The sequence below is a fragment of the Alexandromys fortis genome, unplaced genomic scaffold (assembly GCF_014885135.2).
Source record: "Alexandromys fortis isolate MF-2015 unplaced genomic scaffold, M_Fortis_MF-2015_v1.1 scaffold_94, whole genome shotgun sequence".
Lineage (NCBI taxonomy): Eukaryota > Metazoa > Chordata > Mammalia > Rodentia > Cricetidae > Alexandromys > Alexandromys fortis.
Window position 1 is genome coordinate 6,809,992 of NW_026067979.1, and position 27,258 is coordinate 6,837,249.

A 27,258-nucleotide genomic window follows, 5' to 3' on the forward strand; every position below is an offset into this window, starting at 1 on the left:
GCGTTTGCCCAGGTGGCTCCCTGCTGTCCCCCACGGGGCAGTTCAGGCCCCTGTGAAACCCTTTTATCCCCTTGTCATTCTAGGGGAAGTCTGTTGCAAAAGGCCTCCAGGGGAAAGCTGCCTTGGGACAAGGGGTGGCCCTAGTGCACCCTGGGAGGACAGGGTCTGCAGTTGCCCAGGTCAGGGCTACAACTCAGGAAGACTCAGAGGACAGCGAGGAAGAATCCAGCAGTGAAGAAGATGAGACCCCAGCACAGGTGAGGTAGTGAGGAGCCAGCCTGGACTGAGACTGAGGATAGCTCAGCTGATAGTTCTGGGGCTCAGACTCGACTGGGCCTCAAGTTCCCCTTGCCCTCTGTTTCCTGAGCCCCCATCTCTAGGTTCTCACAGATCTGGATGTGTCCCGTGCACTCTGCCCACTGTTGTTTTGGGCAGGAGTTTCATGGTAGCATGCACACTATCCCAGAAGGATACGGTGGGGCTGTTCTGGGGTGTTTAGCAGTAGGGCTGGCCAGGCATGGCGCCTCAGATGTTTAAGAGGAATGCTGGACCTGGTGAGGAACTGAAAGTCACCTGGTGAGGTAGAAGGTAGGCTTCAGACAGAGAGGCAGCAGCACAAAAGCAAAGCAAGCTGGCTTTTGTAGCACCACAAGCAGGGTAAGTGGCAGTGGCCAGGGGCAGGTCCATCCTCATGAATGGTGGTGCTATTCCTGGGGCCTTGGCTACCTTCCTGTCAGAAATCCACCCTTGTGGTGGGTGTGGGTAGGACCTCACCTGCCCACCTACTGCCCAGGAACCTGCCTTAACTGGCAGTGGGCTGGGCTGCTGGTGGCAGAATTGAGAGCCATACCACCTGGCCCAGGAAGACAGGAAATGAAGATGGCCTTGTCACAGTCTGCACTGTGGGGACCTTCCTTAAGTCCTGACCAGATGACCTCTGGATAAGTCGGGGCCTGAAGTGCTGCTGGATGCCTTAAATGTTGCGCAGTGAAGGGGTTGCCCTGAAAGTCTGTCAGTTGTCTCACGCCGGCTGGGGCCTTCCGTAGCTTAGTGGTTAGTGCTTAGCTGCCGTCCACAGAGCCCGGGGTTCCATCCCCAGCACAGCACGTACTCTAGAATGATTTCTCATTTTTTCTCTGGCCCCTGGAATTTGTACAAATTAGACGCCCTAACAAACATTTTAGGACTTCTCTAGATAGTAGTTAGATGAGGTTAATTAGCATCTGAAGAGATGTTGCTTTTGCAGAAGACCTGGGTTTGGTTCCCACGTGGTGGTTACAACAGTCCCAAACTCCTATTCCAGGGAATCTGACTCCTGACCTGCACAGGTACCAGGCGTGAGGTGACCTGTAGATATGCACAGGCAAACTTTCATCCACATTAAAAAAAAAAAAAAATCTTTGAAAGGAAAAAGGATGAAGTTAAACAGAAAACAAAACAAAAACCCGAAATGAAGTTTCTGTCTTGTTCTGTTGCCTCCTACTCAGTTCTACTGCATGGACTGAGGTGGCTGCTTGAGCTCCACCTCCCTCGGCATTCCAGGGAGCAGAGTTTATATGGTGCTCAGCTTCCGTTCTGAAAAGTAGAGTTTAATGACACGGCACATTAGCTGAAAGGGAGCCTAAAAGCAGTTTTGTCTAGGTAGGATGATGCCTACTGGCTTTACAGTATAGAATTTGAGTGTTTGTTAGTGACAGGCGCTGTGTTAAACATTCAATCTCCTATTTGATTTTTGCAAAAATTTCATAGATGCATTTTATTATACTCCTTTTATACAGGGGAAGTGAGACCTACTAAACTTAAGTGGCTTCTGTGGTTTGTAGTTTTGTTTTGTTTTTGTAGACACGTCTCACTATGTAGCCCTGGCTGTCCTAGAACTTGCTCTGTAGACCAGGCTGGCCTTAGACTCACAGAGATCTGCTGCCTCTGCCTCCTAAGTGTTGGGATTAAAGGTGTGTGCCGCCACCACCTGGCTCAAGTGACTTCTTAAGTTCACATTGCTGATAGTTGGGAAGAGTATCAGTGCAGTGTCTGCAGTGCCAGAGTTCGTGGATTATTGCTGTTTCAGGTCACCTTCCACCTTACTAATTCCCCTACTTCCTTCCAGGCCAAGCCCTTGGGGAAACCTCCTCAGGCCAAAGCCAACCCACCTAAGACATCTCCAGCCAAAGGACCAGTGTCTGCCTCTGGGAAAGTGAGCACTGCAGGCGCTGCAGCAAAGCAGGAGGTCCCTTCCAAGGCAAGTGCGACCAGAAACCACAAAACAAGATGGGATAAGTCTAACGGGGGTCCAGCAGTGATCCAACATTGATGACACTCTGCAGAAGCAGGGTACCCCCTATTATAGCCTCTTCTAATGCCATTGCCGCCTCTCAATCCAGGGGAAACCGCCTGCTAGTACTGTTCAGAACAGTGCTGTCTCTGCAAAGGGCCAGCGATCGGCTCCAGCTGCAGGAAAAGCAGGGGCTCCAGCAACCCAAGCACAGAAAGGGCCAGTGGCTGGAGCAGGAGCGGGGAAGAGCTCAGAGAGCAGCAGTGAAGAGGAATCAGACAGTGAGGAAGAGGCGCCGACCCAGGTAAGGCGGAGCTGGAGTTACGGCGGTGTGTTTTGGCCCAGGCCTCTCAGCACAGCTCGGTGTGCCTCAGAATCTACCTGGGTCCTCGAGCTCTCTCCCCTTGTTGTTTCTTCAGATAAAACCTGTGGGGAAGACCTCTCAGGTCAGAGCTGCCTCAGCCCCTGCCAAGGAGTCTCCTAGAAAAGGGGGCCAACTAGGAACTGCCAACAAGACAGGACCTACAGCTACCCAGGCCCAGAAGAGGAAGATGGAGGACTCAGAGAGCAGTAGTGAGGAATCCGACAGTGATGGGCAGATGCCGTCAGCCGTCACCCCAGCCAAGGTGAGTGGCCTGAGAGCCACTGTCACCAACTCCTTGGTCATAAACTGATCTTGGTCTGGTGAAAAGGAAGAGCAGATAGACATTCTAACTCCAGGATCCCTTTTCCCTGGGCCCCCACGTCCCCTGGTGAAATGTGCTGTAAGTCTCTAACCAAGACCATCCTAGATTCTCCTGTAGCTCACAGGGCCTCCACAGCACTCCTGTGCAAACCGAGGCAGGTTCTGCCAAGGTGTGTGAATCCAGCCTACAAAGATACCCCTATCAGAGAGCCACAGGGAGCTTGGGCTATGTTGCCAGTCTTGTCTAAGGAGGGCCTGTCTAGTTCAGTGAAGCCTGGGCCCAGGAAATGGGAAAGAGTTCTTGAACAGCCAGGGCTACACAGAGAGACATGGTGACAGGTCTGGTTTGAGCTCAGACATTGTTGATGCAGCCTGGTAGAATTGATAGGTGATGGCATCTGAGGTGGCACCTTAGGAAGATGGCAGCTGAGATCATCAGAAAAAATGGTCCCTGTCAGTTTTGGCCAGTCATGACTTGATAGAAAGTAGGAAGTGTCACATATAAGTTGAGATATTCTAGCTTCTCTTGAGAAACTGGCAACCTAGGTCCTACTTGCTGAGTGAGGACAGTCCCACCCATGCTGAGAGGCACAGAGCCCTCCCTGGGCCCCTCTGAGTTGGCGTCACCACCAGCTCTTCCTCAGTGACTGACAAGTTCTATGGTTTTTGACCACATGGTCCATGAAGCCTCCTCCTAAAAGGCTCATGCAGACATGTCACACTGTCTGCCACTGAAGGCAGAGGCCAGCAGATCTCTGTGGATTTGAGGCCAGTCTGGTGTACAGAGCTAGTTCTTGGGCAGCCTGGGCTACACAGAGAAGCCTATCTCAAAAAAAAAAAAAAAAAAAAAAAAGATAGGCCACACTGTCCTCAGCACAAGAGGTGCCATGTTTCCTCCTCCACTGGGCTCCCCTCCCTGTCACATGTTCATTCAGGTCCTGTCCCCTCCGAAGGATGGTACCTCCCAGCCTGCCTTGAGCAGGGCCCCAGCACCAGCACCCCCAGAGAAGAGCACAGAAGAGTCCTCAGAGAGCAGTGATGAGGAGCTGCCGTCCGCCCAGGTAGGTCGTGTCTTTTCTAACGCCTCCCCTGGCTGAGCCAGGGTGTCACTCTTCAGAAAGAGTGTAGGGAATGTCTCACCACATAGAGACAGCATTTCACAGCCTCTGAGCTCTTGTCTGTCTTCTGATACACTCTTCTGACATGGACAGTCCACAGAACATGGTAGGGTGCAGGCTTCACACCCCCAGCCCTCCCATGCTGGCCAGGGTCCTCTTATGATTCAGGTATTCCGTGTAAAATGGAGTTGATAATGGTGACTATGTACCGATACAGGTGGCCCAGGTCCTTGGCTGAGTCCCCTTCCTGAATAGGAATGCCTGATCACTGTTGGGAGGGCAGGTTGTCCCGGCTCCCTGTTTGCCAGGCCAGGGATTAAGACGCCCTTCCTTACCTTCTCATAAAGGGGCTTGAACGCAGCACTGCTCCATAGCCTCTTTGGTCCGTGTACTGTTGGAAATCTAGAGCCTTCCCTGCAAGCCTAGCCGGAATCTATGGGCCTCACCCCAGATCAAGCCTGGGCAACGTATTGCACCTCATTTTCTGCTGTTCCCTGCTTCTACCTGGCCTTGTCCCCAAGCATGAGGCCCAGGGCACCTTCTCTGGCTTCAGAGGCCCACTATATCCAGCAAGATGGTACATGTTCTCATGAAGCCAGGCCTTTTAGAGACAGCACTGCCCTCTTGTTGAGGAGAGGGGACTGTGGCTCAGAAAGAGCTCTGGGAATGGTGTTTAAATCATGGTGGTCTGCACGGTCTCCTGCTCAGCTGCCCTACACTCCACTTTCACACTCCCCACCTCAGCGGTCCCGGTTCTGAGCAGGTTGGCTTAGTCCTAATGCCTGCTGGTCTCGGGCCCATTGTCTCATCCGTCAGGATGTCGGTGTGCTGCGCAGCCTTTCTGAGTCAGCTCCCTCCTAGCGGGCTCACAGCTCGGAGGGAAGGCTGCCTTGATTGTCTGTGTGAGTGGACTCACAGTTAAAGCAAACGTCGCTGGAACTACTGTTAAATTGGTACATTATGCTTAAAGATCTGGAGTCTCTATTTGGAAAAAGCAGAGCCTGTAGTGTCTAGATTCTCGGAAGGGTTCCAGGGGAGTGGGCACAGCAGTTACAGACAGTTGTGAACCACTGTTTGAAGATGAAGAATCAAACCCAAGTCCTCTAACCTGAGTCATCTCCCCAGCCCTCTTAATTATTTTAAAGGCTACTTCCTCTGTCTTCTTGCCAAAACAAAGGCATGGGCCCTGTCCTGAGTCAGAGAACAAGGAACTTGTAAAAATCTAAATTGTGAGAGGCAGGCGGATCTCTGTGAGTTCGAGACCAGCCTGGTCTACAGAGCTAGTTCCAGGACAGGCTCCAAAGCTACAGAGAAACCCTGTCTCGAAAAACAAAAACAAAAACAAAAAAAAAAAATCTAAATTGTGGTATTAGAGCTTGCATGATTATGTCTAGAGGGAACTCCTGCCTGGTCCCTGGAGAGCTGTCTTTCAATCCTACATCTGAAAACAGTTTTCTGGTCTTCCTGGGTGAGATGCTTGCTTTTTCTGAGCATCAGCCTCAGCTCTTGGGGTAGGGTAGGGGGAGAATAAACCTCGGATCGCCTAGCTAAACCCCCAGAAGTATTATTTCCAAGTCCTTGGGTAGGATTGGCCCCGAGGGTCTGTTAGCTGTCCCCCAGGTGATGATGATAATCCTCCTCTTTTTCCCCCCTATTTTTGGTGGTTCTGGGGTGGAACCCAGGACCTCATGAGTGCTGAAGACATACCCTGCTGCTGAACTGTTCCTCTAGCCCCACAAAGCCGCTTTGAGAAAAGCTCCTAATGCTGTCCCTTCAGCCAGCCCCGCCTCCCCACTTTGCCCCAGATTTACAGAATAAGGGCACAGTAGGTATGAGCCCAGCTGAGACAACAGGTCGTAGGCACTGCCCAAAGCACCCCAAGTTTGCTTCTGTAAGCATCATTCCTGCAAATGGGAAGGGCATCCCCATACCTACTCTGCTCTCGGTACCCACAGGGTGAGGGGCTTTGGTGAAGGTGTTGTCCTCTTGCGCTGTTCTGCCTTTGTTGACTGACTTCTTTGATCAAAGCGCATTCCACATGTGCTGGGCTTTGTGCATTCCTCAAGGTGGGCACACCTTTCAGCAGATGGGCAGCTGGGCTTGACCACACAGGGCATGATAACAGGGTGGGGAACAAATGCTTCAGGCCTAAGCACTGCTCCCTGTACTTAGCCTGCCCTCAGCAACCAGGCCACTACCACCTCCCTCTCCTGCCCTCCCTGCACTGGGTTGGGGTGGTGTGGGCAGGTGGAACTGGAGGAGGCTGTGCTGCGGAGCTGCTTTTAACATCCCAAGACGCTATTGTTTGCCTCAGTGGGTTTGCTGCCTCTCTTGGTCCCCAACAATCTGTTCTTCTGTCTTCTCACATATATATAGATCCCCCTCCCTCCACCACAAGCCTTCTCCCACTTTCCATCCCTCTCCTTTTCATCACGTGGGAAGGAAGGCTCTGGAAGTGGCAGATCAGAGCGGCCGCGGGGGAGGCTGTTTGGCAGGGTAGGAAGGGCCTGAGTGCAGTGCTGCCACACTCGTGGGTACCGTAGTGCTGAGCTTGTCGCTCTCCTCCTGTCCCACGGCCCCTGGGGTGGTGGGAGCCTGATGAAGCGCAGCAGGTGGGCAGGGTGTTGCAGTGGACCTGACTATCTGTCCCTCTGTGGGCCTCATGCAGCCCTCTGCTGGCCAGAGCACGCGAGCAGCCTTCCAATCCCGTCTCCTGACTCTGTGCCTTTGTCAGCTGGGGCTTTGGAAGGAAATAGACCCTAGAGTCCCTTGGTGCAGTGACACATTTGGGAACCTGTGGTTCACTGCTCAGCTAGCCTTCCCTGTCTAGAGTCTGCCGCTGCTTTTACCATCTCAGTGACCTGCAAAACAGACCCAAAGGTAAAATGATGAGTCAGGACATGCAAGAACATGTCTGTAATCTCAGCATTTAGGAGACAAAGCAGGAGGGTCAAGAGTCGGAGGCCAGCCTGGTGGGCTACACAGTAGGACCCTGTCTCAGGATTTTAAAATACGTAAAGTAAAATGATGCACCCTACACACGGTCCCAACCCTCACCAGTTCAGTCCTGAGCAGATTGGCTTTGTGCACACTCTGCTTGCTTTCCAACACCTGCTGGCCTCAAGCATGTCATCTCATCCGCCAGGATTTCAGTATGCAGCTCAAAATGATAGGGCTTTTCCTTTTCCTCTTAAGCATAACCACAAGACAGTGTGACAGCTAGCAAGCTGACCCGCAGGCAGTGTGCTTGTTTACCGAAGTATCTGATGAGTAACATTTTTTATGCTTGTCCTCCTGTTTTAGAGTCCAGATAAGGTTAGTGTGTGGTGGTGCAGAGGCAGGTAGAGCTCTTCATTCAAGGCCAGACTGTCTCAAAACAAGTAAGGGCCTCTCTCTCTCTCACACACACACACACATTAAAGTCTTGAACCCTTTCTTAATCTGCTGGTTTTACCCTGGGCAGTTTAGGTACTAAGGAAACTGGATTGGTATCACTGGGAGCTGCATGCTGGGCCACACCTCGGGGAGTCTGTATCAGGGTCTCTGGGGGAGGGGACAATGAGACTCCAGGAAAATCATATCTTATAGCCAGACTGCTTTAGGAAGTGCTTTTTAGAACTCCCCACTTAGCAGGTGGCCATCTGATGTCATCAGAAGAAAGAGGCTAAATTAGACATTCCAACTCTCGCCTTGCTGCCTGTCTGTGTGTCTTCCTCTGTGGACTTAAGACTTTCTCATTTGTCCAGTGGTGTGGGTACTGCTTACACTCGGGGTCACTGAAGGTTGGCTGGGCCCCTATGAATTGCTGTGCTGGGTGTTAGCTGGTATAGGTGGGAGTGGGCTACAAGTGCCCAAGCACCTTGAAATTCTTGCCTTATTATAAAACCCTCCCTCACCTGTTTCCCTTTCCCTCCCCCTGGCTAAGCCTTTAATCACTGAGTGTGTGTGTGTTTTGTTTTTGTTTTTCAAGGCAATTAAATCCCCTCTGATTTCTGTCAACCCCAATCGTAGTCCAGCTGGTCCAGCTGCTACCCCCACACAAATCCAGGCTGTGAACACCTCGAGGAAAGCCCAGGCCTCAGGCTCCACAGCCCAGAGCTCCTCCTCTGAAAGTGAGGATGAGGACATGATTCCTGCCACACAACCCTCCATTCTTGGTGAGTTCTGCTTGAGCTGCTCAGCTAGGAGGGCTGCTGCCATGCCTGCTCTTCCCCATTGAGACTAGAAGGGACCAGACGCTAGCCAAGTGGAAGACTAGGAGCTCAGTCTTGGACCCTGCGTTACTACCTTGTTTTGAAGGAATTACATTCAAGGCTTCTGTGTGTCGTCTCCAAGCCTGAGAGCCCAAGGTTTGGGGGACCAGGCTAGTCTTAAGACAGCTCTGCTGTAACCAGCTGGCTGTGCAGTAGGCTTCCATCCCTTGTAGCATAGAAAAAGAAGACAGGTAACATTTTATATACTTGGTCTCATCCCAAACCTAAGGTAGATTAGTGTATTTGTACGTGGCTTGCCCTCTAGAAGCTCAGACATCTGCAGTTGTGTATCAGGACACGGTGACATTTCTCTCATTAAGTAGAGACAGCAAGATTCCTCCTGGCAGCAGAACAGCATTGATTTGACTAGTACATGATGGGGACATGTGGCCTTGTTGGGCTGTGATAAGCATGTCTTCCTCAGCATCCAGTGGCTGTCCCACTGATTCCTGACTGAGGAGTCTCTGGCACCATGGTCTAGCTTGTTGCTTAGGAGTAGCAGCCTGCTCAAGAGGAAAAGGCTCGGAGTCACTGCCACAGGAGCCATTTGAAGGCCCTGAGCCTTGTCAGATGGCATGAGAGCTGCTGCCTGGCAGGCTTGGGGCGGAAAGCAAGCCAGCATCTGCTTTATGATCTCTAAGCCGAGCACCAGGTCCACGGGAAGAACTGGTAATGGGGTAATACCTTGCTGGGGAGTTACGGGGCTTCTGTACCCTGACGTGCCTGCCCTCTCCTCCATTTCAGCCCTTAGAGCCAATGTGGTGACTGTGCCCACGTCCCTCCCACGGACAGCCCCCCAGCCCAGCAAAAGTGAGCAGTCTAGTCGGGCGCCAAAAGGCAAGAAACCAAAGGCAGCGTCCACTCAGGTACTGTCGGGTAAGAGAGGGCTGTGGTAGGGTCACTCTGCTACCGTGGTGTTGCTTGGCAGTCAGTGGCTTGCTCCCAGCACCCTAGCACTGTCATTTGGTTCTGGAGCCAAGCTCCCAAATCCCCACGGCATTGTCAGGAAGAGCAGGTTGAGATCCAAAGGCAAGTGGAATCCCTTCTCTTCCCAGCTTGATGGACTCTGAATTTGTTGTCTAGCTCTGGTTTTAAATGCTGTGAATACGAGTTGCTTGCCTTCCTTAGCATTTTCTCCTAGCCATCGCCCATTTCAGTGCATTGCTAATTAGTAGGGCAAGGTTAGTGGACGCTGTTTAAATAAAACTGAGGGTGCATCCCACCAGGGTCAGTCCAGTACAAGAAAGAGCCAGGCATGGTGGCAGGGGGTTGTAATCCCAATACTGAGTGACTAAAATGTGTCAATCCCGGGGGGCACACTAGCCAGGCAGCCTAGTGTTAATTGGTGAGCCCCAGGTCACATGGAGAAGGTAGATAGCTTCCTGTGAACAACTCCTGAATTTTAGTTACAGCTTCAACATGAGCTTGTGTGCACTTAAAGCATGTGTGTGTATGTGTGTACACGCTCTATGCACACACAGCCAGTGAGACCCAGCCAGGACCTAGCCTTCAAGTGCTTTGTGTTTGGGGAGCTGTGTGGACCATTTTGACCCTGCTCTCCTTCCACCCATGACTGGGTTCTCTCTGCTGTATGTCAGTGAGAGCCCAGCATGACTGTGTGTCCTACCACCAGCCCCTACTCTATGTCTCCAGGCCTTAATGTCCTGGCACATGATAAGAAACTACAGTGCCCACCAGAGAGCTGTGGGGAAAGTCATGGGAGCCACGTGTGGTGCTTCCCACATAGGGCCTGGCCGTGTTAGGTCCCTCTTGCTGTGACTTCCATTGTGCTCTTTCTGTACCGAACAGATCAGCAGTGCCTTGGAAACACTCCCCGTGACTCCCCAGAGCAAACCTGTCCAGTCCAAAGCAGCCAATAAGCTCAGAAAACCCAAACTTCCTGAGAAGCAGCAGCCTCCCTCGGGCTCTCCCAGACCCTCCACAAGTTCAAGTGACAGCAGTGACATCTCTTCAGGGAGCGAGGAAGATGCCAAGAGACCCCAGATGGCCAAGTCAGCTCCCAGACTGGGTGAGGATTCTAGGAGAGAGGGCAGGGGATGAGACATAGCCCAGCCTGGGCCTGTTTGTCCACAACTAAAGACCTGAGCAGCTTCTTGGTATCAGACTCCCTTTATTGAAAGCCTCGGGACTCTGCTTTCCTTAACAGTGGAAAGCAGAGAAATGGGAGCCTCGGGAACCAGAAAGGAAGACCGTGGCATTCAGATGCGTCAGGCAGAGTGCTTTGGATAGCATCAATGGGTGGAAAATGGGAGTCTTGTGCGGGAGGATGAAGAACATAGGAAGACCCAGGCTTTGCAGCCTTCCTGAGGAGCTCTGCCTAGCCTCATTAACAGGGCCACTAGGGACCCACACCCAACAGACCTTTGCTTCTGCACTAGATCCGGGCCTTTCCCAGAAGGAGACTGTGGTGGAGGAGACCCCAGCTGAATCCAGCGAAGATGAGTTGGTGGCCCCCTCACAGGTAACTGCCAGGGTAGAGCTAAAACTTGTAGCTGCAGCTTTAGACTTCAGCTACTCCTTGGGTCAAGTGTCTAAAATCCTATTCTCAGGGCCCTGGGCAAGGTCCTGCCTCGGGGATGCCCTTAGCAGAATGGAGCCTCAGCTCCTGCCCTGGGGTCTAGGGAAGAGATGCAGATGAAGTCTAAGACACGCCCAGATAAAACTACTTCTTAGATCTGTCTTAAGGCTCATCTGTGTAAGGACAGACAGTGGTGATTTTCTCCTTTGTGGGGGTCAGAACAACTTTGTAGAGTCCATTGTTGTCTTCTTCCACTTTTATGTGGGCTACTAGGTGGAACCCAGGCTGTTGGGCTCACAGCAAGCGCCTTTACCCTCGGAGCCATCTTCCCGGTCTAAAATGCTAATGCTTTTCCATTACAGTAATGGTCCATTGGCAATAAGAAATTCCCCCTTTGAGAATATGCCTTAAATACACTTTAATTCTAACTACATGGATTTAGAAGGTATGCCCCAAGGGTCTTTGGGCTCTGTGGCTTGGTGCCACAGAGATGCTTGACTGGCTTGGCCTGGTCTTGGGTCACTGAACTGATTTCCTCAGAGCAGGCCTTGCCTCTGGGGATAAGGGTAGGGGCTCACTGCGTCTTTCACACTGGGCTTCGTCAGTCTCTCCTCTCAGGTTATGTGACTCCTGGGGTGACTGTGGCCGATTCCCAGACTTCAAAAGCCACTCTTAGGTCAGATTCCTCCAACTCCTTGGTTTCCTCTGCTCCGGTCACCAAAGATAACCCAGATGGCAAACAGAAAGCAAAATCCCAGAATGCAGCAGACTCCACGTTCCCCAAAACCGGTGAGTCAGGGGACAGCAGGACGTGGCGGGGCAAGGCTGCTGGTCCCTGCTTGCCATCAGCAGCAACAGTTTCACCAGTGTTTGCCTATGTCTCACAAATGCAAGCCTACCTCTGTGGGGACTGGAGTACCCTCAAACACAGCTGGAGGCCAGGCCTAGGTTTCTGGCTCTCGTCACCCTGGGAGAGGGTATATCCACCCCTTTGGAGCTAGTGAAGCTGTAGCAGCTTCTTTGGCTTGTGGAGGAGGCCTCGGCCCCCCAGCTGTCCCTACTGACTTTTCTTAGTTAGTGGGCCAGGGTATTGGGTATAGGGACTCAGAATGACTCGGACTTGGCCAGCAGTCCTGTTTGGAGGATTCAGTATATAGAGGACACCCTAGGTGATGGATTGGTCTCTGGGGCTGCTCTGACTTACTCTGTAGCAAAAGCTCCTGGGAGCCTATGTCCTAACCATGCAAGGCAAGAGTAATGCCACTGTGTACTGGCAAAAGTATATCATATAGAAAATTGGTGGTGGCACATGGATTAAAGAATCCCAGCTCTCAGGAGGCCGAGGCAGGCATATCTCCGTGAGTTTGAGGCCAGCCTGGTCTACAGAGCGAGTTCCTGGGCAGCTTTTCCTTGAGGCAAACATTACTAGGGTCAGCCCCTGGCCACAGTGTCAGAATTCTCTACTCAGAATGTACACAGAATGGTGGAGACCTGCCCAAGTGACCCAGGAGGCTAGAAGTGGTGATGGGACCGAGAACTCTGGGCTGTGACTTGAGCTTTCCTGCGCTGGGTCAGAGGCGGAGTTGTTGCTCACTTTCTTCCCCAGTGTTCTTGTCTGTGTGAGAGGCGGGTGCGACAGGGAGACATTTTCGAGGGGGCTGTGGAAGGTTTTTTTTACACATGTAGTCAGCACACAATTATCAAAGGCAAGCAGAGGCGTGGAAAATTCTAAACAAAGGCTGCACCAGAAGTCACTCTGGCAGGCAGTAAACCTGCTTAGTCAGCCGCCACATGCATACACAGCATACCCAGAGTTCCCTGATCTGCCTCTTGCCCCAGCCTTGATGGGCCAGGGACCCACTGTATGTCCACAGACAAGAGCTGAACAGCAGCCCGTAGGACATTCTCCCGTGTTATAAATCCACAGGTCATGGCAGAAGATACCATTGCTTTTCTAGCTTGTTCCACAGTGGGATACAGGCCTTGCGGGACTATGACCTGGCCAAAGCCTTACAGTAAACTGGTAAAGGCAGACCTAGAACCTGAGTGACTCACGTCCACCTGTTGTCCCCTCCATCTCACTAACATTCTGGGGACACTGCCCATCCCCAACTATAACTGAGTGGAGTTTTTGGTGTGAGGACATAGAGCAGGGCTGGAAGTTAGAGGTGAGATCCCTGTTTAAGGCGTAAGCATTAGAGGTAGATGGGGCAGTATGACCCTTGGGCCTCAGTTTCCCATCTGTCTGGTTGTAAGGAGCTGCACCCCCTCAGTTCTCATATATTGTATAAGATCTGTCCCTCAGCTTTCCAGACCTGTGACCTCCGAGACCTGTGATCCACAGGTAGGAAAGAGCCCTCTTCAGGCTCCACACCTCAGAAGTCCAAAAAGGCCAAGAAAAGCTCCTGGACCACACAGGCTCTACAGGACAGCATCACCCAGCGCCTCCGGGAGCAGCCCTGGCCCCTGAGCGAGGCGCAGGTGCAGGCCTCTGTGGTGAAGGTCCTGGCAGAACTGCTGGAGCAGGAAAGGCGGAAGACCACAGAGATCGCCAAGGAGAATAAGAAGAAGGGCCGGAAGCGGAAGCTTTCGGAGGACCAGTTAGCAGCTGGGGCCCCAAAGAGCAAGAAGAAGCATCTGGAGGATGGAGCCGGTGCCATCACCCCAGAAAAGACTTCCAAGGCAAAATCCAAGCTAGACAAAGTGAATGCTGATGGCAAGGGGAAGGGGTCACCTGGCTCCCGAGGGGCTAAGGAGAAGCCCAAAAGTGAGCTGGGGTTAAAGGTTGAGAGCCGAGAGCAGAGTGACTCAAAGAGCAAGAAGGACAAGAAGAAATCCAGTAAGAGTAAGTGACTGCCTTCCTGGGCATACACTGCGGGTGCAGGGAGGGGGTAGCAGGCCTCTTTATCTCGCTCTCCACAAAGAGTAAGAACCTGGGAAGTGGATTTTCCAGAGCGACAGGCATCTGGTTGCAGAGCCAAAAGTAGTTTGCAGAGCACTTGGGCCGGTGCTACAGCCCTCCCCACAGCTCAGGAGGCCCCTTACAGGGCCCGGCATTTACACCCACGTTCGCCTCAGGCTTTTAGAAAGCACAGGCTCAACTGCACTTCACAAGGTTGGAGAACAGGGAGCACTCCTCTCCAACTTAAGTTACACAAGAGGTCCACTGCCAGTTCCCGGGGTACAGAACATACCTCTGCCCTCGTCCAGAGCTGTCTTTCCACTAGAATTGCCCTCCATGCTGGAGCCTTTCCAGTCATCCTGCCAACCCTGGGCAGTGAGAGTATTTTGTTTTCATTTTCTAAGTGAAAAACAGGCCTTGAGAAGGAAAGGCCTTTTGCAGGCTGACCTCAAACTCACAGAGATCCACCTGCCTCTGCCTCCTGGGCACCACCACACCCAGCATGGAAATCCTCCTGAGCACTGCCTGCCCATCCATGACAGGAGGGGGAGAAGAGATACCCAGCCCTGTGTGAGGGTCTGCTGCCCCTTGATGTCCAGAACCTATAGGGCTCATTTAAAATAAATGAGGGGGGAGAGGCTCTTAAGGTGAATTAATTCAAGACTGGCTCTATAACTCAGTGATAAAGAACTGGCATAACTAGTATTGAGGCCCTAGATTATGTGGTTCACAAGCAGGAAGAATGGAGCCCTGGCCCCACCAGGGCCTGTTTCCCCATGGTGTAAGAGCTGGGAGTTGTCTGGCCTCCTGACATCGACCCATTCGGTGTCAATATCTATTGCTCAGGAAGTTGTCTTTCTTCCCTCAGAAAAAAAAGACAAGGAAAAAAAGGAAAAGAAGAAAGGCAAAAAGACCTCAGCCAAAGACCCTGAGTCAATACAGAAGAAAAAGAAAAAAAAGGTGAAAGTGAGTTCCTGGGAGCTCCTGGGCCAGAAATTCAAACGTTTCCCGTTCCAACACCCAGACCTGGCCATGCCACCTTCCAGGCTTGTTTTAATGGACCTTGTGAGGAAGAGCAGGGGAGAGGTGATAGAGACCACCCTGGGTAGGAAACTGGGTGGGCTCAGTCCAGCGTCCAGGGGAGAAGAAGGGGTTTGAGCATGTGCCTGGCCTGCATGGCCTGGCCAGGAGGGGTGCTCACTGAAGAAACAGCCATCCACTTCATGAGGCAAAGGCTGTTTGGCCCAGGGCTGGTAGCACAGGAAAGCCTAGCAGTGGGAGCTACAGGAGTTTGACTCTTAAGACAGTCCATGAGATGAAGACCCACGGCACTGAGACCCTGTTGCCCTTCTTTCCTCACAGAAGAAGGCAGCCGAGCTTGCCGTGTGAGGGCCAGCACATAGAACAGGTACCTGACTCTTTCTTGCCTTTCTGGATAGCTGGGTGGGCCCAAATGGAGGGAGCTAGAGAGACAGCAACTCCCTTCCCCGGCGTCAGTGGGACTGAGGGACACTGGTAGCGGGTACAGCAGCATGCAAAGAGTGCCCTGAGCAAAGCTGCTGCCTCTCCCTTGACTTTTTCCTCCTGGCCTGGTTTGTTTTCTTCTCCTAGAGTCTTGTCGGTGTGACTGTTCCTGACCTCTGAGCTCTGGCCAGAGTAATCTGGGACTGGACTTGTTAACTTGCCTCCCTCAACAGAAGATGATGGCCAGCTCCAGCATGTACTGCCGGCCAAGCCGGTGGACCTGCAAGGGAGAACCTGCAAGGGGGTGGCAGTCCAGGAGGAAGTGGGATGAAACACGCCCACCCCCTCCAAGTGCTGCATAAGATGTGTACAGTATATATATATATTTTAAGTGACTGCCTCTCTCCCTTCAAATCCAACATGCCCGAAGGCCTCAGGACCTCCATCTCTGCACTGCAGACCCACGAGGTCCTGCTTGTAGTTCATCCTGTTCCCTGGATTCCAGGCCTATCCCAAGGCCTTGTCCTATCAATTTTCCAGCTGTTTGGGGTTTGTTTGATTTTTTTTTTTTTTAAGAACTCAAAATAAAAGACTTTAAAGATTTGCATTTACCCATGCGTCTGTCCCCGAACTGTTACTGACTAGGAAAGACTGGTGACCCTGGAGGAGCACAGGTCACTCAGGGCTCCTTCCTGCCCTTGTGCCAAGGCCTATGGTACTGTGAGTCTGACAGTTTGCTCTGTGAAGCCCCCCAGGCGCTGATGTAGGGAGGGCTCCCTGGAGGAGATGGCCACTGAGCCTGGGGAGAGAAGGTGGGTCAGATGCCAGAGTTGATGGCTGGGGGCCTTTGGAAGTTTGGAGGTTAGGATGGTGTGGAAGGTAGGAAAACATTGGTGGCTGGCATGGGAAGGGTAGAAGAACCAGTAAGCCAGGCCACGAGTTGTCCTCTGTCCAGGGAACAGTTCTGTGCTGGTGAAGGCAAGAAGGGAACAAAGCTGACGGCGACGTGTTGGGACAGTAACTGGGGTAGACAGAGGGAGGAGAGTGGCAGTCAGTCTGGCTGCCTCTGCATAATCAGAGTCTGTGGAGCGCCAGAAGTCGGAGCATTCGCCTCAAAGGCCGTAGGCCCTGGGCACCCTGTGTGCAGAGCTTTGGGATGCACCACCCGACATGGACAGCCGTTCCTTTCGTTCCCACTGTTGGCCCAGATCAGTCTGCAGAGAAGGCTCTCAACGGCTGTGCTGAGCGCTCACAGAAGTACTTAAACTTAAAAAACGGGACGCTGCCACTACTGTTCATGCTGGACTCCTGGGTGGTAAGGGGTCTGCTCCCTTTTCCAGTGACAGTGGACTGGAGCTGAATAGCCATGGTTCCTGCACAGATACCCAGCTGGTGGCAGCCCCGTGTGCATCCATTCCTGACACCCAGGCCCCTGTGTCCATCTGTCATCACACTTACGCTGTTCTTAGTACAGAAATGGAATTGGGGACATGAGGAATGGAAGCTGGGACACGATGAGCTGTGCTTTTTAAACTGGGCAAGAATCTGTTCTGAATGTTAAACAGGTACTGAGTGTCTGTGGCCCATCACCCTGGACTCCTCAGGCCCTGGGAACCTAGGTGATTGGGGTTAAGGTTGTCATTGACTTTCTTAGGGTAAACTAATTGGATCCCAACAGAAGAGCCAGGAGCAAGAATGTTTACTTACTACCTTTTATTGTCACGTGAGCCATGATCCTACAGGCTGCTGATAAGCTTGGCTGAGCAAGGAACCCGGGGGGGGGGGGGGGGGGGGGGGGGGGGGGGGGGGGGGGGGGGGGGGGGGGGGGGGGGGGGGTTGGCAGGAAGTGAGGAAGGGTTGCTGGGAGGAGGGCCTGGGTTCTTCCTTGAGAAGACAGCAGAGGTGTTCAGTGTGGGTTAAGGGTTGAGTACCCCTTATCCCTGTCTGTGGGCCTACATCTCAAAGCCCCACACTGGAGACTGCTAATGGGTCAGAAATGGGGTCCACCTAGCATTGCCCACTCTGAGCTTTGTGTCCCTTTAGATAGGGCTGGGCAGCAGGGCCCTCCCTCCAGCATCCTCATTCTGTTCTGATTTTATTTGTCGTGTCCAGGGATGATGACGCAGAACCAGCCTTAAGCCCCAAGGTGCAGGGAGACAAGAAGTGGGATGTGACTGTCAGGGAAGGCAGGAAGGCTGGGGCACCACAGGAGAGCAGGAAAGCTGCCGCTGTGCAGAGCCAGCCTCTGTCTTCACATGGCTAGAAAGGGAAGCAGACGTTAATATGGTTGGCTCTCCTGCTGGACCTGCCTCTTCCCAGCATCTTGGAACTGCAGAGCAGTCAAGGGACCCCATTTTCCCCTGTGCTGGTCTGATACTCTGTTTCCAAGCACCAGCCCATTCTATAAAAGCCGGCCCAGTATTATACCCTCCACGGGTCCCCTTACCTAGGCCCACATCCTGCTTGGTCACACCCAGGCCAGAAGATGGGTCTTCCAGGTCCAGTGGCTCTGCAAAAGAATCATCATGCTATCCTTACCCCACCACACACTTGGTTGCCATTGTGCCCAAAGGCGTATTTCCCAATCAGATATGGCCCTGAGCCCGGGAAAGGAGGCACCACAGTATGTAGTGTGGTTAGAGGGTACGGTGACATGGGGGAGGGACGGGGGTTGTAGGACAGCGTGTGTGTGGAGAACGTGAGAGGAGAGCAAGGGACACACAGGAGTGCCCAGGTGGATGAAGGGCCAGATGCATGATTAACAGTGGCCGTCCTCAGGGCACAGCCAACCCATGTCCTGACCCCATGTTTACTAAGAGGGACCTCAGGACCCTCAGCCTTCCTAATGCTTCCTAGTGCTTTAGATTACTGACACAGCGGCCCCTGCTTACCACTGCAGTTATGGCGCCCGCGGCTCTTGGTGTGAGGGACCTCAGTGCCGTTGGGGAACACACACCAGCAGTAGCCAGTGCTCCCGTAGCACTGGAGCGGCATATAGTTGCCGTTCTCATCGCACTTGGGACGGAACGCACCCGGATGGACATCAGGGATGTGGCTGACCTCTTCCTGGCACTTGGTCAGCCCTGAAGCTACAGGCATGATGAAGACAGTGAGTGAGTGGGCTCTGGGCCGGGATCTCAGCAGAGCAGAGGCCCACACACCACTGCCATGGGCCTAATGCCTATCCAAGTTACTTTCTCATTCCTCCCTTGGCACAGATGGGGAAACTGAGGCTGGAGGCTGAAACCAGGAAGGTTTCCAAAAAGAAAAAGCATGGCTGGATCATTTGCCTCAAAATGATTACTTCCAGCACTCAGACTTTATTATAGTTGGTGATTATTCCTGTGATTCTGGTTTCTGCAGGACAGTAATGGGCACCTTTGGGAACCTGACCTTCCTGTTAGCTGGATGACCCAAGTAAAAATGGAGGTTGTCATTTGTTGGGGATGCTGGGAAAGGGGATTTAAAAAAATTAGCTAGAAGTTGGTTGAGATCACAGGCGAGCTCTCTTCTGTATCAGAGAAGCAGGTCTAGAGAAGAATGGGCCATTGGCCTTCCATCTGTGGGACAGAGAAGCCCAGTGGGACAGGCTTGTCCAGCTCTCCGGCTCTGCACAGCAAGTTAAGAGACAGCGCCAGGGTTAAAAAAAAATCATTCCCCATGTTTTAGGTCTCCAGCCTCCTGTGTGCCGGTATGACTGGTGAGGTGAGCTGTGCCTAGAGTCCTGGGCATTCGCTGACTCTATGACCCTCTGCTCCTCAAGTGCTGAGGTGTGCTGCTGGGGAGGTGTCCTTCCGAGGACCCATGCCTGGTATGTTTCGAATTGGTTTTGCTCCAAGACAGAGAGACAAGAGGCCTCTATACTCGGCATGTGTGTGAAAGAACAGGCCAACAGACAACGTGTCAGGAACAAACAAGAAGACACAGTGAGCTGAGAGGATGGGGTGCTGCAGCAAGTTTCCTTTAAGAGTGCTGGAGGCCCTAACTTCAGCAGCTCCAGGGGGCCCTGGCATCTAGTACCTTTAGGCGGAGCCTCGGTGGGCTTCTCCTCCAGAGAGTTCTTGCTCATTTCAAACAAGAGCCACTGTTTCATCCAGCTCTCAAAGACCTAATGGGAACAGAGGCAGGCCATCAGGGTCAGGAGTCAACACCGCCCCCTACCGGACTTTACCCTGATGACAAACTTGGAGGATCAGACAGGCCCAACATCTGGAGTCCAGCTGCAGCCTGGGTGCCTCTTGAAGACCCACAGGGGTTTTGTGGATTTCGAATGCCCCCTGTAGCCCAGAGAACAGCTCCCCTGGCCTGCCCACCCCTTGCCACTCTAGTCCTGAGGCTGCCGTGGAAAGAGGTGGACAGAAGCTGCTCACCTTCCAGTCCAGACCATCCATGGAGTTCTTAAGATGCTTCAGGTTTTCCGGAAAGGTTCCCTTCAGCTGTGGGTACATCAGGGGTCCAGACCTCTGCAGATTGGCAGAGCAAGAGGAACGTTACAAAGAACTCCATGATCGGCAAGGGGAAATGGGCACACCATGTGCTGAGGAAGGATGTTCGCAGCAGCAAGCCTGGACCTTGGCTTTGGTGACGGAGAGCAGGGGTATGGGCCACCCAGCTGTGTGGCTCCTGTCAGGGTCCAGATCAACCTTACCAGCACCACTGATTTTCTCCCCACAGATGCCTGCCTGTTTTGAAGGTCTCATCTCCGGAAGACCTGACCACCCCTAGCTAGACTGGGTCCTCTGACTGTCCACATAGCCAGCGCTTGTCCCTCATCACCTGATCACTGGTCTGTTAAAGTTGCTCCCCTGCTGCAGACCGAGAACTGTGTAGTACCCGGACCAGAGCAGGCGTGTGAGATATTAATTTCAGAAGGAGAACGGAATATCATGACAAGTCACATGCAAGACTTGGGCCTTAATTTTTCCACCCCAAAAGTGACAAAGCTAGAGCCTGGTGTAATGACACACGCCTTTAAACCCAAAACTCAGTGGGCAGAAGCAGGCGTGTCTCTTTGAGTGCAAGGCCAACGTGGTCTACATAGCACAGCCAGTTCCAGGGCTACACAGACACTTGTCTGAAGATGGGAATTGGGTTGGACTGGATGCAGTATTTAATGACCACCTTCTATTCCCTGGGGTGAGCAGTGCTGAGTTTATAGTGAGCCTAGCATGTGAGCGGGGGTCGGGGTCCCACGTGGAACGGGACCGTCCACCGGCTCTGACACTCACCAGGAGCAGGTGCATCACGTGGTCCTGCGTCATGTTGCCGTACTTAGTAACATTCTGCACAGGCTGTGGGAAGAGGAAAAGGGTTAGCAGCACTGGCTGAGAAGCGGGAAGGGCAGGGAGGGGAGAACACAGCGGCTGGAGTCTAGAGAGAATCAAGTCCCTGCGCTCACCAGCTCAGCTCTGTCACCTCCTGACATGGGAGCTCCAGCTATTCACCCCCTTTCTGCCTCCATGTCCCCACTGGTCAGGCTGGCATAAGCTTTAAGATTATAATTTAATCACCACGTTTCTCCCTTTCCTTTTCTCCCTCCAATCTCTCCCTATGCCCCTCCCTGCTCTCCTTCAAATTCATGGCCTCTCTTTTATTTACTGTTATTGCTTGAGTATATGTTTATGTATATACTATATTTCCTAATTATAGTCTAGTTCATATAATGCTACCAATTGGCATGCTCTTCCCTGGGGAAAGTACCAATAGTTTTATGAGTAACGCTGCTGTCAGAGGCTTGGAGGAGGCGAGGGACTGTACGATGCTGTGGCGGGTAAGAGTTGTGGGTCTGTCCTCTCCCCATCAGGGTAACCTCCATCACCCTGGCAAGCCTCGCTGAGGTGGCCCCTGCTCCTCCCCAGCAGTTAGGACCTTGCTTCCTGGCCAGCCGTTACTCTATGCCCCTCCACTTTGGCACCTGCTCTCTGCCTAGACCAGCTATACCATTCCCTTCCTGCCACCTTCCTTCCTTACCCCGTGGAGCATGTTTTCCATGGGCAGTGGCCGCATCAGCAAGGGGGTAGCCATCCGCATCTGGCTGACAGGTTTGGCAGCTGTGAGGAGGCAGGGAGAACAGACAGCATGAGTCCAGGTCCAAGGGAGTAGGGGGCCAGGGGTTGAGATCTGGAACCCGGGAATGGGGGGGGAGGGGCTAGATGGAGAAATGGTGGGGCTTGTAAGGCGAGGGACACGCACATTTAGGAAGCTTCATGCGAAGGCTCTCCAGTTGCAGGTTCTGGGAGGTGACGGTCAGTTTGTCTAGACGGCCCTGCTGCTGGTACAGGAAGTAAGCCGTGGTGGCCTGCCCAGCCAAGAGCAGAGCCACCAGGACAGAAAAGCCGGTGTACAGGGCCCCGCGGCTGCACCTGTTGTGAAGAGGGAGTAAAGGTAGGAGCCAGAGTTGGAGGCTGGCTGGGAGTGGGGACATATGGCCTCACCCATGCCCTTTCGGACTTCTGTCAAGCCTTCCCCACTCCCCTGGCCATAGAGGTGTGTGTGAGGACATCCCCTGCCCCCTGCCCCAGCTGACCACCAATGTCCTTTCCGGGAAGAAATTAGATCCACCTGGGGCCCAACTTCTATGGGAAAAAAAATGAGCCAAGTTCCTTGCCTACTCTGGGTTTTTGTGTCCCCTTTGTACAGTGACGGGGTAAAATGGCCTGTCCTGCCTCTTTATTCAGGTTCCCTCTGCCCTGGAGATCCGAGGAGCAGAGCTACCCTCAGGGGAAAACAATTTGGTTTTGTTTGTTTGTTTATGTATTTTAGTTAGCAGGAAAAGATAGGTGCTTTTACTGTGTAAGGGGAAGAAGGGTTTCCATCCTCCCCCCCCCCCGTGTTATCCCCAGCCCCTGCAGTGACGTCAGACTTAAAGAGAAAGGGGACAGCAATGTGGCGTGGACCGCAAAGAGAAGTAGAACCTAGACATCTTACAAGGGGGGGGAGGAGATTATCCAGCTGGAACAGGGCCAGGTGCCACCGCTCCAGGGACACAGCCTGTGTGCCAGTCTCCAGGAATCTCTGGACAAATCTCCACCAGTCTCCTAGCTTTTGTCATGCATCACACGAGTCGTTCTCACCCCAGCAAGTCTAAAATGTGGTTCTTCCCCAACCCGTGGGTGTGGGTGTGGTATGTGTAGTACGTGCGTGTGGTGTTTGTGGTGAGGGGTATGTGTTTGTGGTGAGTGTATGTGGTGTGTATGTATAGTGTGTGGAGTGTGTGAGTGTGTGTGTGTGTGTGTGTTATATATGGTGGAGGGTATGTGTGTGTGTGGTGTGTGTGATGTGTGTGTTATATATGGTGGAGGGTATGTGTGTTGTGGTGTGTGTGGGATGTGTGTAGTGTGTGTGTGTGGTGTGTATATATAGTATATGGGGTGTGTGTATGTTATATGTGGGGGGTATGTGGGGGGGTATGTGGGGGGGTATGTGTTGCACATCCGTATTCATATGGGTGCTCATGTGTACATATATGTAGAGACCAGAGGTTCACTTCGGACGTTTTCCTCAATTGCTCTCCACCTTATGTTTTGAGGCAGGGTCTCTCACTGAACCTGGAGCGCAAAGATTCCACTAGACTGCCTCGTCAACAAACCTAGGGATCCTCTTGTCTCTGCCTCCCCAACACTAGGACTAGCGCTTGTTCTTCAAACGAGTGTTCGAGATTCAAACTCAGGTCCTTGTGCCTGTGTTGCAAGAACTTTCTCAGCTGAGCTGTCTCCCCAGCACAGTTCTCTTTGAGACAGATCTTCCTTTGGCCATAGAAGCACCTTGTAGTGATACCCAATTGGGGGGAATTCAACAGCAACATAGATGGCTAGGCCTGGATGAATGTGTCATGCTCTTGGGTGGCCAGACCCTCAGACCTCAGTGATTGCTTACAGTTTGATGCTTTGACTACTGTCTGGGGGAGGGGGTAGAGAGGAGGTGGGGGGTGGAGAGGGTGCATGCCCGTATTACAGTATGGAACATAAGGATCATAACTCCAGACCTGGAAAGTTCCCATCCATTCTTCCTCCACTTAGCCCTTAGATGGAAAGAACTATCAGTACTCTGCCGATGTTTGAACTTGTCCCCTTTAAAATGACAGGGTTTTGCCAGGCAGTAGTGGCACATGCCTTTAATCACAGCACTTGGGAGGCAGAGGCAGGTGGATGTCTCTGAGTTTGAGGCCAACCTGGTCTACAGAGTGAGTTCCAGATCAGGCTCCAAAACTACAGAGAAACCCTGCCTCAAAAAAAAAAAAAAAAAAAAAAAGGCTTAACAAAAGAAGTTGGGCTCCAACATTTACAGCAAGAAAGTCATCATCAGGTGTCAGCACCTTGATCTTGGACTTCCCAGCCTCCTAACCTGTGGGAAATAAGTCCCTGGACACATATCTCCCAATCTGTATATAGTATATAGTATTTATAGTAATATATATACAGTATATATCTTATATATTAAACATGTATTATAATATGTTATAGTAACTCAGACTAAGACAGACTCCATTTGAAATTGCCATAATCAGTCTTAGTCTTGCCTCCTCCAGCAACCAGGAAGGGAGATTTAGGAAACGCCAGAAGACCTGTCTGCCTAGTAACTTATGATGTCACAGACACAGCTAATTCTCATTAGCTCTCTGCTTGGCTGACTCTCTGTGTTTTCTAAGCCAACAGCTGAGCCAAGGAAGAGTTGTTTTGGAAGGAGAAGGCAAAACCTCTTTGTTGGGGAAGGGAGGTCAGACTAGGAAGGGGAGTACGTTCTCCTTCCTGGCCTTCTGAAGGAAGATGCAGCCTGGGCTCAAGGTCCTCTGCTTTATTATCGACTTGGGTGACTCGCGGAACCCCTGGGCCGCTCTTCAGCCCTGTACTCTGATCTAGTAGACAAGAGCAGGTAGCTGCAACTGGCATCCCAGCTTTTCCACTGGCCTAGCTCTGGGGGGTGTGAGTGAGCAAGCTGACCCTTCTATATGTGAAATGGGTAAAAGCTTGGGATGAGAGGTTGTTAAATAACACAGAGATGGAGGGGGCAGTAGTGATGCACGCCTTTATTCCTAGCACTTGGGAGGCAGAGGAAGTAGGATCCCAGAGTTCGAGGCCAGCTTGGTCTACAGACTGACTTCCAGGGCAATCAGGAGTACAAAGAGAAACCCTGTCTCAAAAAACAAAACAAAACAAAACAAAACCTAAATAAATAAAAATAATATAGAGATGAAACACTTGGCTCCAACACCCAACACATTTACTCTATCAATAATACTTCAAATCTAGCATCTGCCCTCCTTCCTCTTTTATAAAATTTACTGTTATTTTGTTTTTGAGAGATGGACTCATGTAGATAAGGTTGGCCTTATACTCCTGATCCTCCTGCCTCCACTTCTCAAATGCTGAGATTATAGGCTTGCACAATCACACTCAGCCTCTTTGTCTCTAGATCGTCTGGCCCTTGGTTTTGATTGAGTGCCAACTCTGTCACCTTCTGGTTTTACTTCCTCCTTTGTACTTCCTTCTTATGTAATTAAGAAAAAAAAAAGTAACTGACTAAAGTCAGAAGCCAATCAGAATTATCAGGAATCATGACACAGATGTTGCCAGGCAGAAGTGTTCACGGAAAATGCCCCAAGTCAAACCCTGCCTGGAATGGCCTGAGAGCTTAAGCCACCATCTCTGAACACAGCCCTCCCTGAGTGGCCTAAGGTCAGGGGGCTCCCACCTCCCCTCTCCACAAATGAGGCCTCTAAAGGACCCACATAGGAGAACAAGCTCAGATGAGTCACGGTTCAAATGCTCTATCCAACACTCACTAGCTGAGACAACCTGTAAGTTTACTTACCAGAATGGATGGATTCAGATTCCTTTTGTGTAAAAATGGGGGAAATGCTGGCCATGGTGGCACACATCTTTAATCCTAACACTTGGGAGGTAAGCAAATATCTATTAGTTTAAGGCCAGCCTGGGCTACACTGTGAGTTCCACCCAAAGCTACATAAGAAAAAGAAAAGAAAAAAGAGCAGGCGGTGGTAGCACACACCATTAATCCCAGCACTCGGGAGGCAGAGGCAGGTGGATCGTTATGAATTCAAGGCCAGCCTGGTCTACAGAGTGAGTTTCAGGACAGGCTCCAAAGCTACGGAGAAGCCCTGTCTCGAAGAAAAAAGAAAAAGACAAGGGCAGGGGGAAATAATAGAAAAGGCCAACTCCTAGCTACAGCAAGCATCTGTAAGAATGAAGGTAGTGTCTGTAGCTTGATTATGATTCTGATGGCGGTCAGTGGCATCAGAGATTGCTGAAGAGCGTACAGTAGGTGGACTGTACCTGTTGCCATTAAGTGGAGACCCAGAAAGAGGCTGTGACCTTTCTGTGGTCATCGATGACAGCAGTGAAAGTTGCCTTGGAAGTCCCCACTGCTCTCCTGCTCTATATCTGGTTACCTTCTTTCCAGAACACAATTCCCCTACAGTCTCTCAGAGGCTCTCTCAGAACCCCTTCTGCCTGGAAACAGCTGACGTCACTTCTGCTTTTGATTCCCCCATAGACAGCAAGCAAATCAGGTTTGAGAGCTTGGGGTGGGGGAAGGAGCACAAGAGGGCAGGTGAATTCTAGTCCTGTTTGGGTTTTTGGAAGGTGGAGGGCACAAGAATGAGGTCATCCGGGGTCTGGGAGAGGAACCCGGGGCTACGTGGATGGGTGGGGCAGCCTCTTGATGCAGATCCAGGAAGAGATTCGCAGATGGGTCTGACCCCGCTACAGCTCTGAGCCCCTGCCACTCATGTAACAGGTGCTCCTTCTCTTTGGCAGCCGCTGAGATGGCAGCCAGCGTCCACACACAAAGAAAGTCTAATCCTGTTTCAGGTATGGATGCGGATATGGCCAGACTGATTATCTAGGCTCCTACAAGCCTTCTGGCCAATAAGGAAAGACTAAGTTGCTTCTGTTGCCCTCAGAAATGGTATCTCCACTGGCATCGGAACTTTTCCAAAATCTGAGGCTACGAAAGCAGACAGATCTATTGAGGAAAAGTGAGAACTCATCCGAGGGAGGAACACTATGGTCTTACGTCTCAGCCTAGAGTCATGGCCCAGCTGCATAAGGGTCGGTGAAACTCTGAGGCGTGAACCCAGGGCTCTCTTAACACTTACACATCCTCAAGGAGCCCCTCGGTTTACAGATGGGGAAGTCAATACTCTTAGCAGGTGGGAGCTGGGGGGACGGGGTCAAGAATACTCAGAGCCAGGTGTGATGGTGCACTCCTTTAATCCCAGAACTTGGGAGGCAGAGGCAAGTGGATCTCTATGAGTTCGAGGCCAGCCTGGTCTACAGAGTGAGTTTTCATTATGTAGAAATCCAGGGCTATAGAGAGAGAGACCCTGCCTTACATATATGTTTATATGTCAAAAAGTCAGTGCTTAAAAGGCAGCCTTCCCGCAACTCAATGCCATGTCCCTTCCCAGACCCACATTCTGTGCCCTCCAGAACTGAGGGCTCCCCGCTGGTACTCACGCATACCTTTCTGGGGCTCTAGGGCGCTGGCCCAGCATAGGCAGCTGCTCATGGTTGGAGATGAGGTCGCGCTGGTCATCCATGGCCTCTAGTCTTCTCGACAGGTGCTGCTGCTGCTGCTGCTGCTGCTGCTGTTGCTGCTGCCGCCGCTCCTCCTCTTCGTCTGGGACCCTTGAGCCCCAGGATCACCTCTTGAAGCTGGTGCTGGGAGGAACCTGATTCGTCCACAGCAGGTCACTCCGCCCACGTGGTAGATGTGGAAGTGAAAGCCACAAATCTGGAAATACCCCACTCACTCAAAGCTGCCCTCCCTGGGCAGGATGAGGGGGAGTTCCCTAACCAGGTAGAAGCCCGGCGCGATCTTATTGGCTGGCCAAGGCTCTTGTCGCTTGTTTCTAGGCAGACCTCTGGATTCATTAGGCTCCTTGGATGCTTCTAGAAACAGGCAGTCTCCCTAGACAAGAAATCGTTTTGAAGCAGAAAGTGCCTTTGTTTACCCACCGTATCCATGATAAGTGAGGGAAGAAAGGGGCTCAGGCAAGTCGCCT

General features: G+C 52.0%; 2 protein-coding genes across 11 annotated transcripts in view; one reads left to right on the top strand and one right to left on the bottom strand.

Moving 5' to 3' along the window:
• Tcof1 (treacle ribosome biogenesis factor 1) overlaps positions 1–15,844 on the top strand; it is a 31,061-nt gene extending 15,217 nt beyond the window's left edge. For 4 of the 9 annotated variants that reach the window (XM_050157984.1, XM_050157986.1, XM_050157989.1 and 1 more), the window contains 14 exons: positions 84–257; positions 2,108–2,239; positions 2,382–2,576; positions 2,692–2,898; positions 3,893–4,018; positions 8,046–8,232; positions 9,073–9,194; positions 10,138–10,357; positions 10,728–10,810; positions 11,473–11,656; positions 13,212–13,712; positions 14,638–14,735; positions 15,132–15,177; positions 15,381–15,844. In XM_050157984.1, coding sequence (XP_050013941.1) covers positions 84–257; positions 2,108–2,239; positions 2,382–2,576; positions 2,692–2,898; positions 3,893–4,018; positions 8,046–8,232; positions 9,073–9,194; positions 10,138–10,357; positions 10,728–10,810; positions 11,473–11,656; positions 13,212–13,712; positions 14,638–14,735; positions 15,132–15,158 — 2,256 coding nt within the window. In that variant the 3' untranslated portion in view covers positions 15,159–15,177; positions 15,381–15,844. Of the gene's footprint in view, positions 1–83; positions 258–2,107; positions 2,240–2,381; positions 2,577–2,691; positions 2,899–3,892; positions 4,019–8,045; positions 8,233–9,072; positions 9,195–10,137; positions 10,358–10,727; positions 10,811–11,472; positions 11,657–13,211; positions 13,713–14,637; positions 14,736–15,131; positions 15,178–15,380 lie in introns of those variants that run through there. The other 5 variants (XM_050157988.1, XM_050157993.1, XM_050157987.1 and 2 more) reach the window with 3 other exon arrangements.
• A 1,087-nt stretch (positions 15,845–16,931) lies between these two features.
• Cd74 (CD74 molecule) lies at positions 16,932–26,927 on the bottom strand. 2 transcript variants are annotated; one of them, XM_050158013.1, is made up of 9 exons: positions 26,717–26,927; positions 21,426–21,595; positions 21,204–21,283; positions 20,462–20,524; positions 19,604–19,696; positions 19,254–19,341; positions 18,125–18,322; positions 17,680–17,742; positions 16,932–17,492 (listed from the first exon to the last, which is right to left on the bottom strand). In XM_050158013.1, exons 1-9 carry the CDS (start codon positions 26,791–26,793, stop codon positions 17,485–17,487), a joined length of 840 nt encoding a protein of 279 aa, XP_050013970.1. In that variant the 5' UTR covers positions 26,794–26,927; the 3' UTR covers positions 16,932–17,484. The 2 variants fall into 2 exon arrangements, with proteins under 2 accessions (XP_050013970.1, XP_050013972.1); XM_050158015.1 differs by lacking the exon at positions 18,125–18,322 and having other exon boundaries at positions 26,717–26,913.
• Between the last annotated feature and the right edge of the window lie 331 nt (positions 26,928–27,258).

Bases quoted from the DNA above. Each gene is read 5' to 3' on its own strand.
- Cd74 (XM_050158013.1), bottom strand. From the start codon at position 26,793: ATGGATGACCAGCGCGACCTCATCTCCAACCATGAGCAGCTGCCTATG. The intron at 19,697-20,461 runs GTGAGTGTCAGA...GCCAATCTGCAG, and splicing joins ACGTGATGCACCTGCTCCTG to AGGTCTGGACCCCTGATGTA. The intron at 18,323-19,253 runs GTACTAGATGCC...TCATGCCTGTAG, and splicing joins CACCGAGGCTCCGCCTAAAG to CTTCAGGGCTGACCAAGTGC.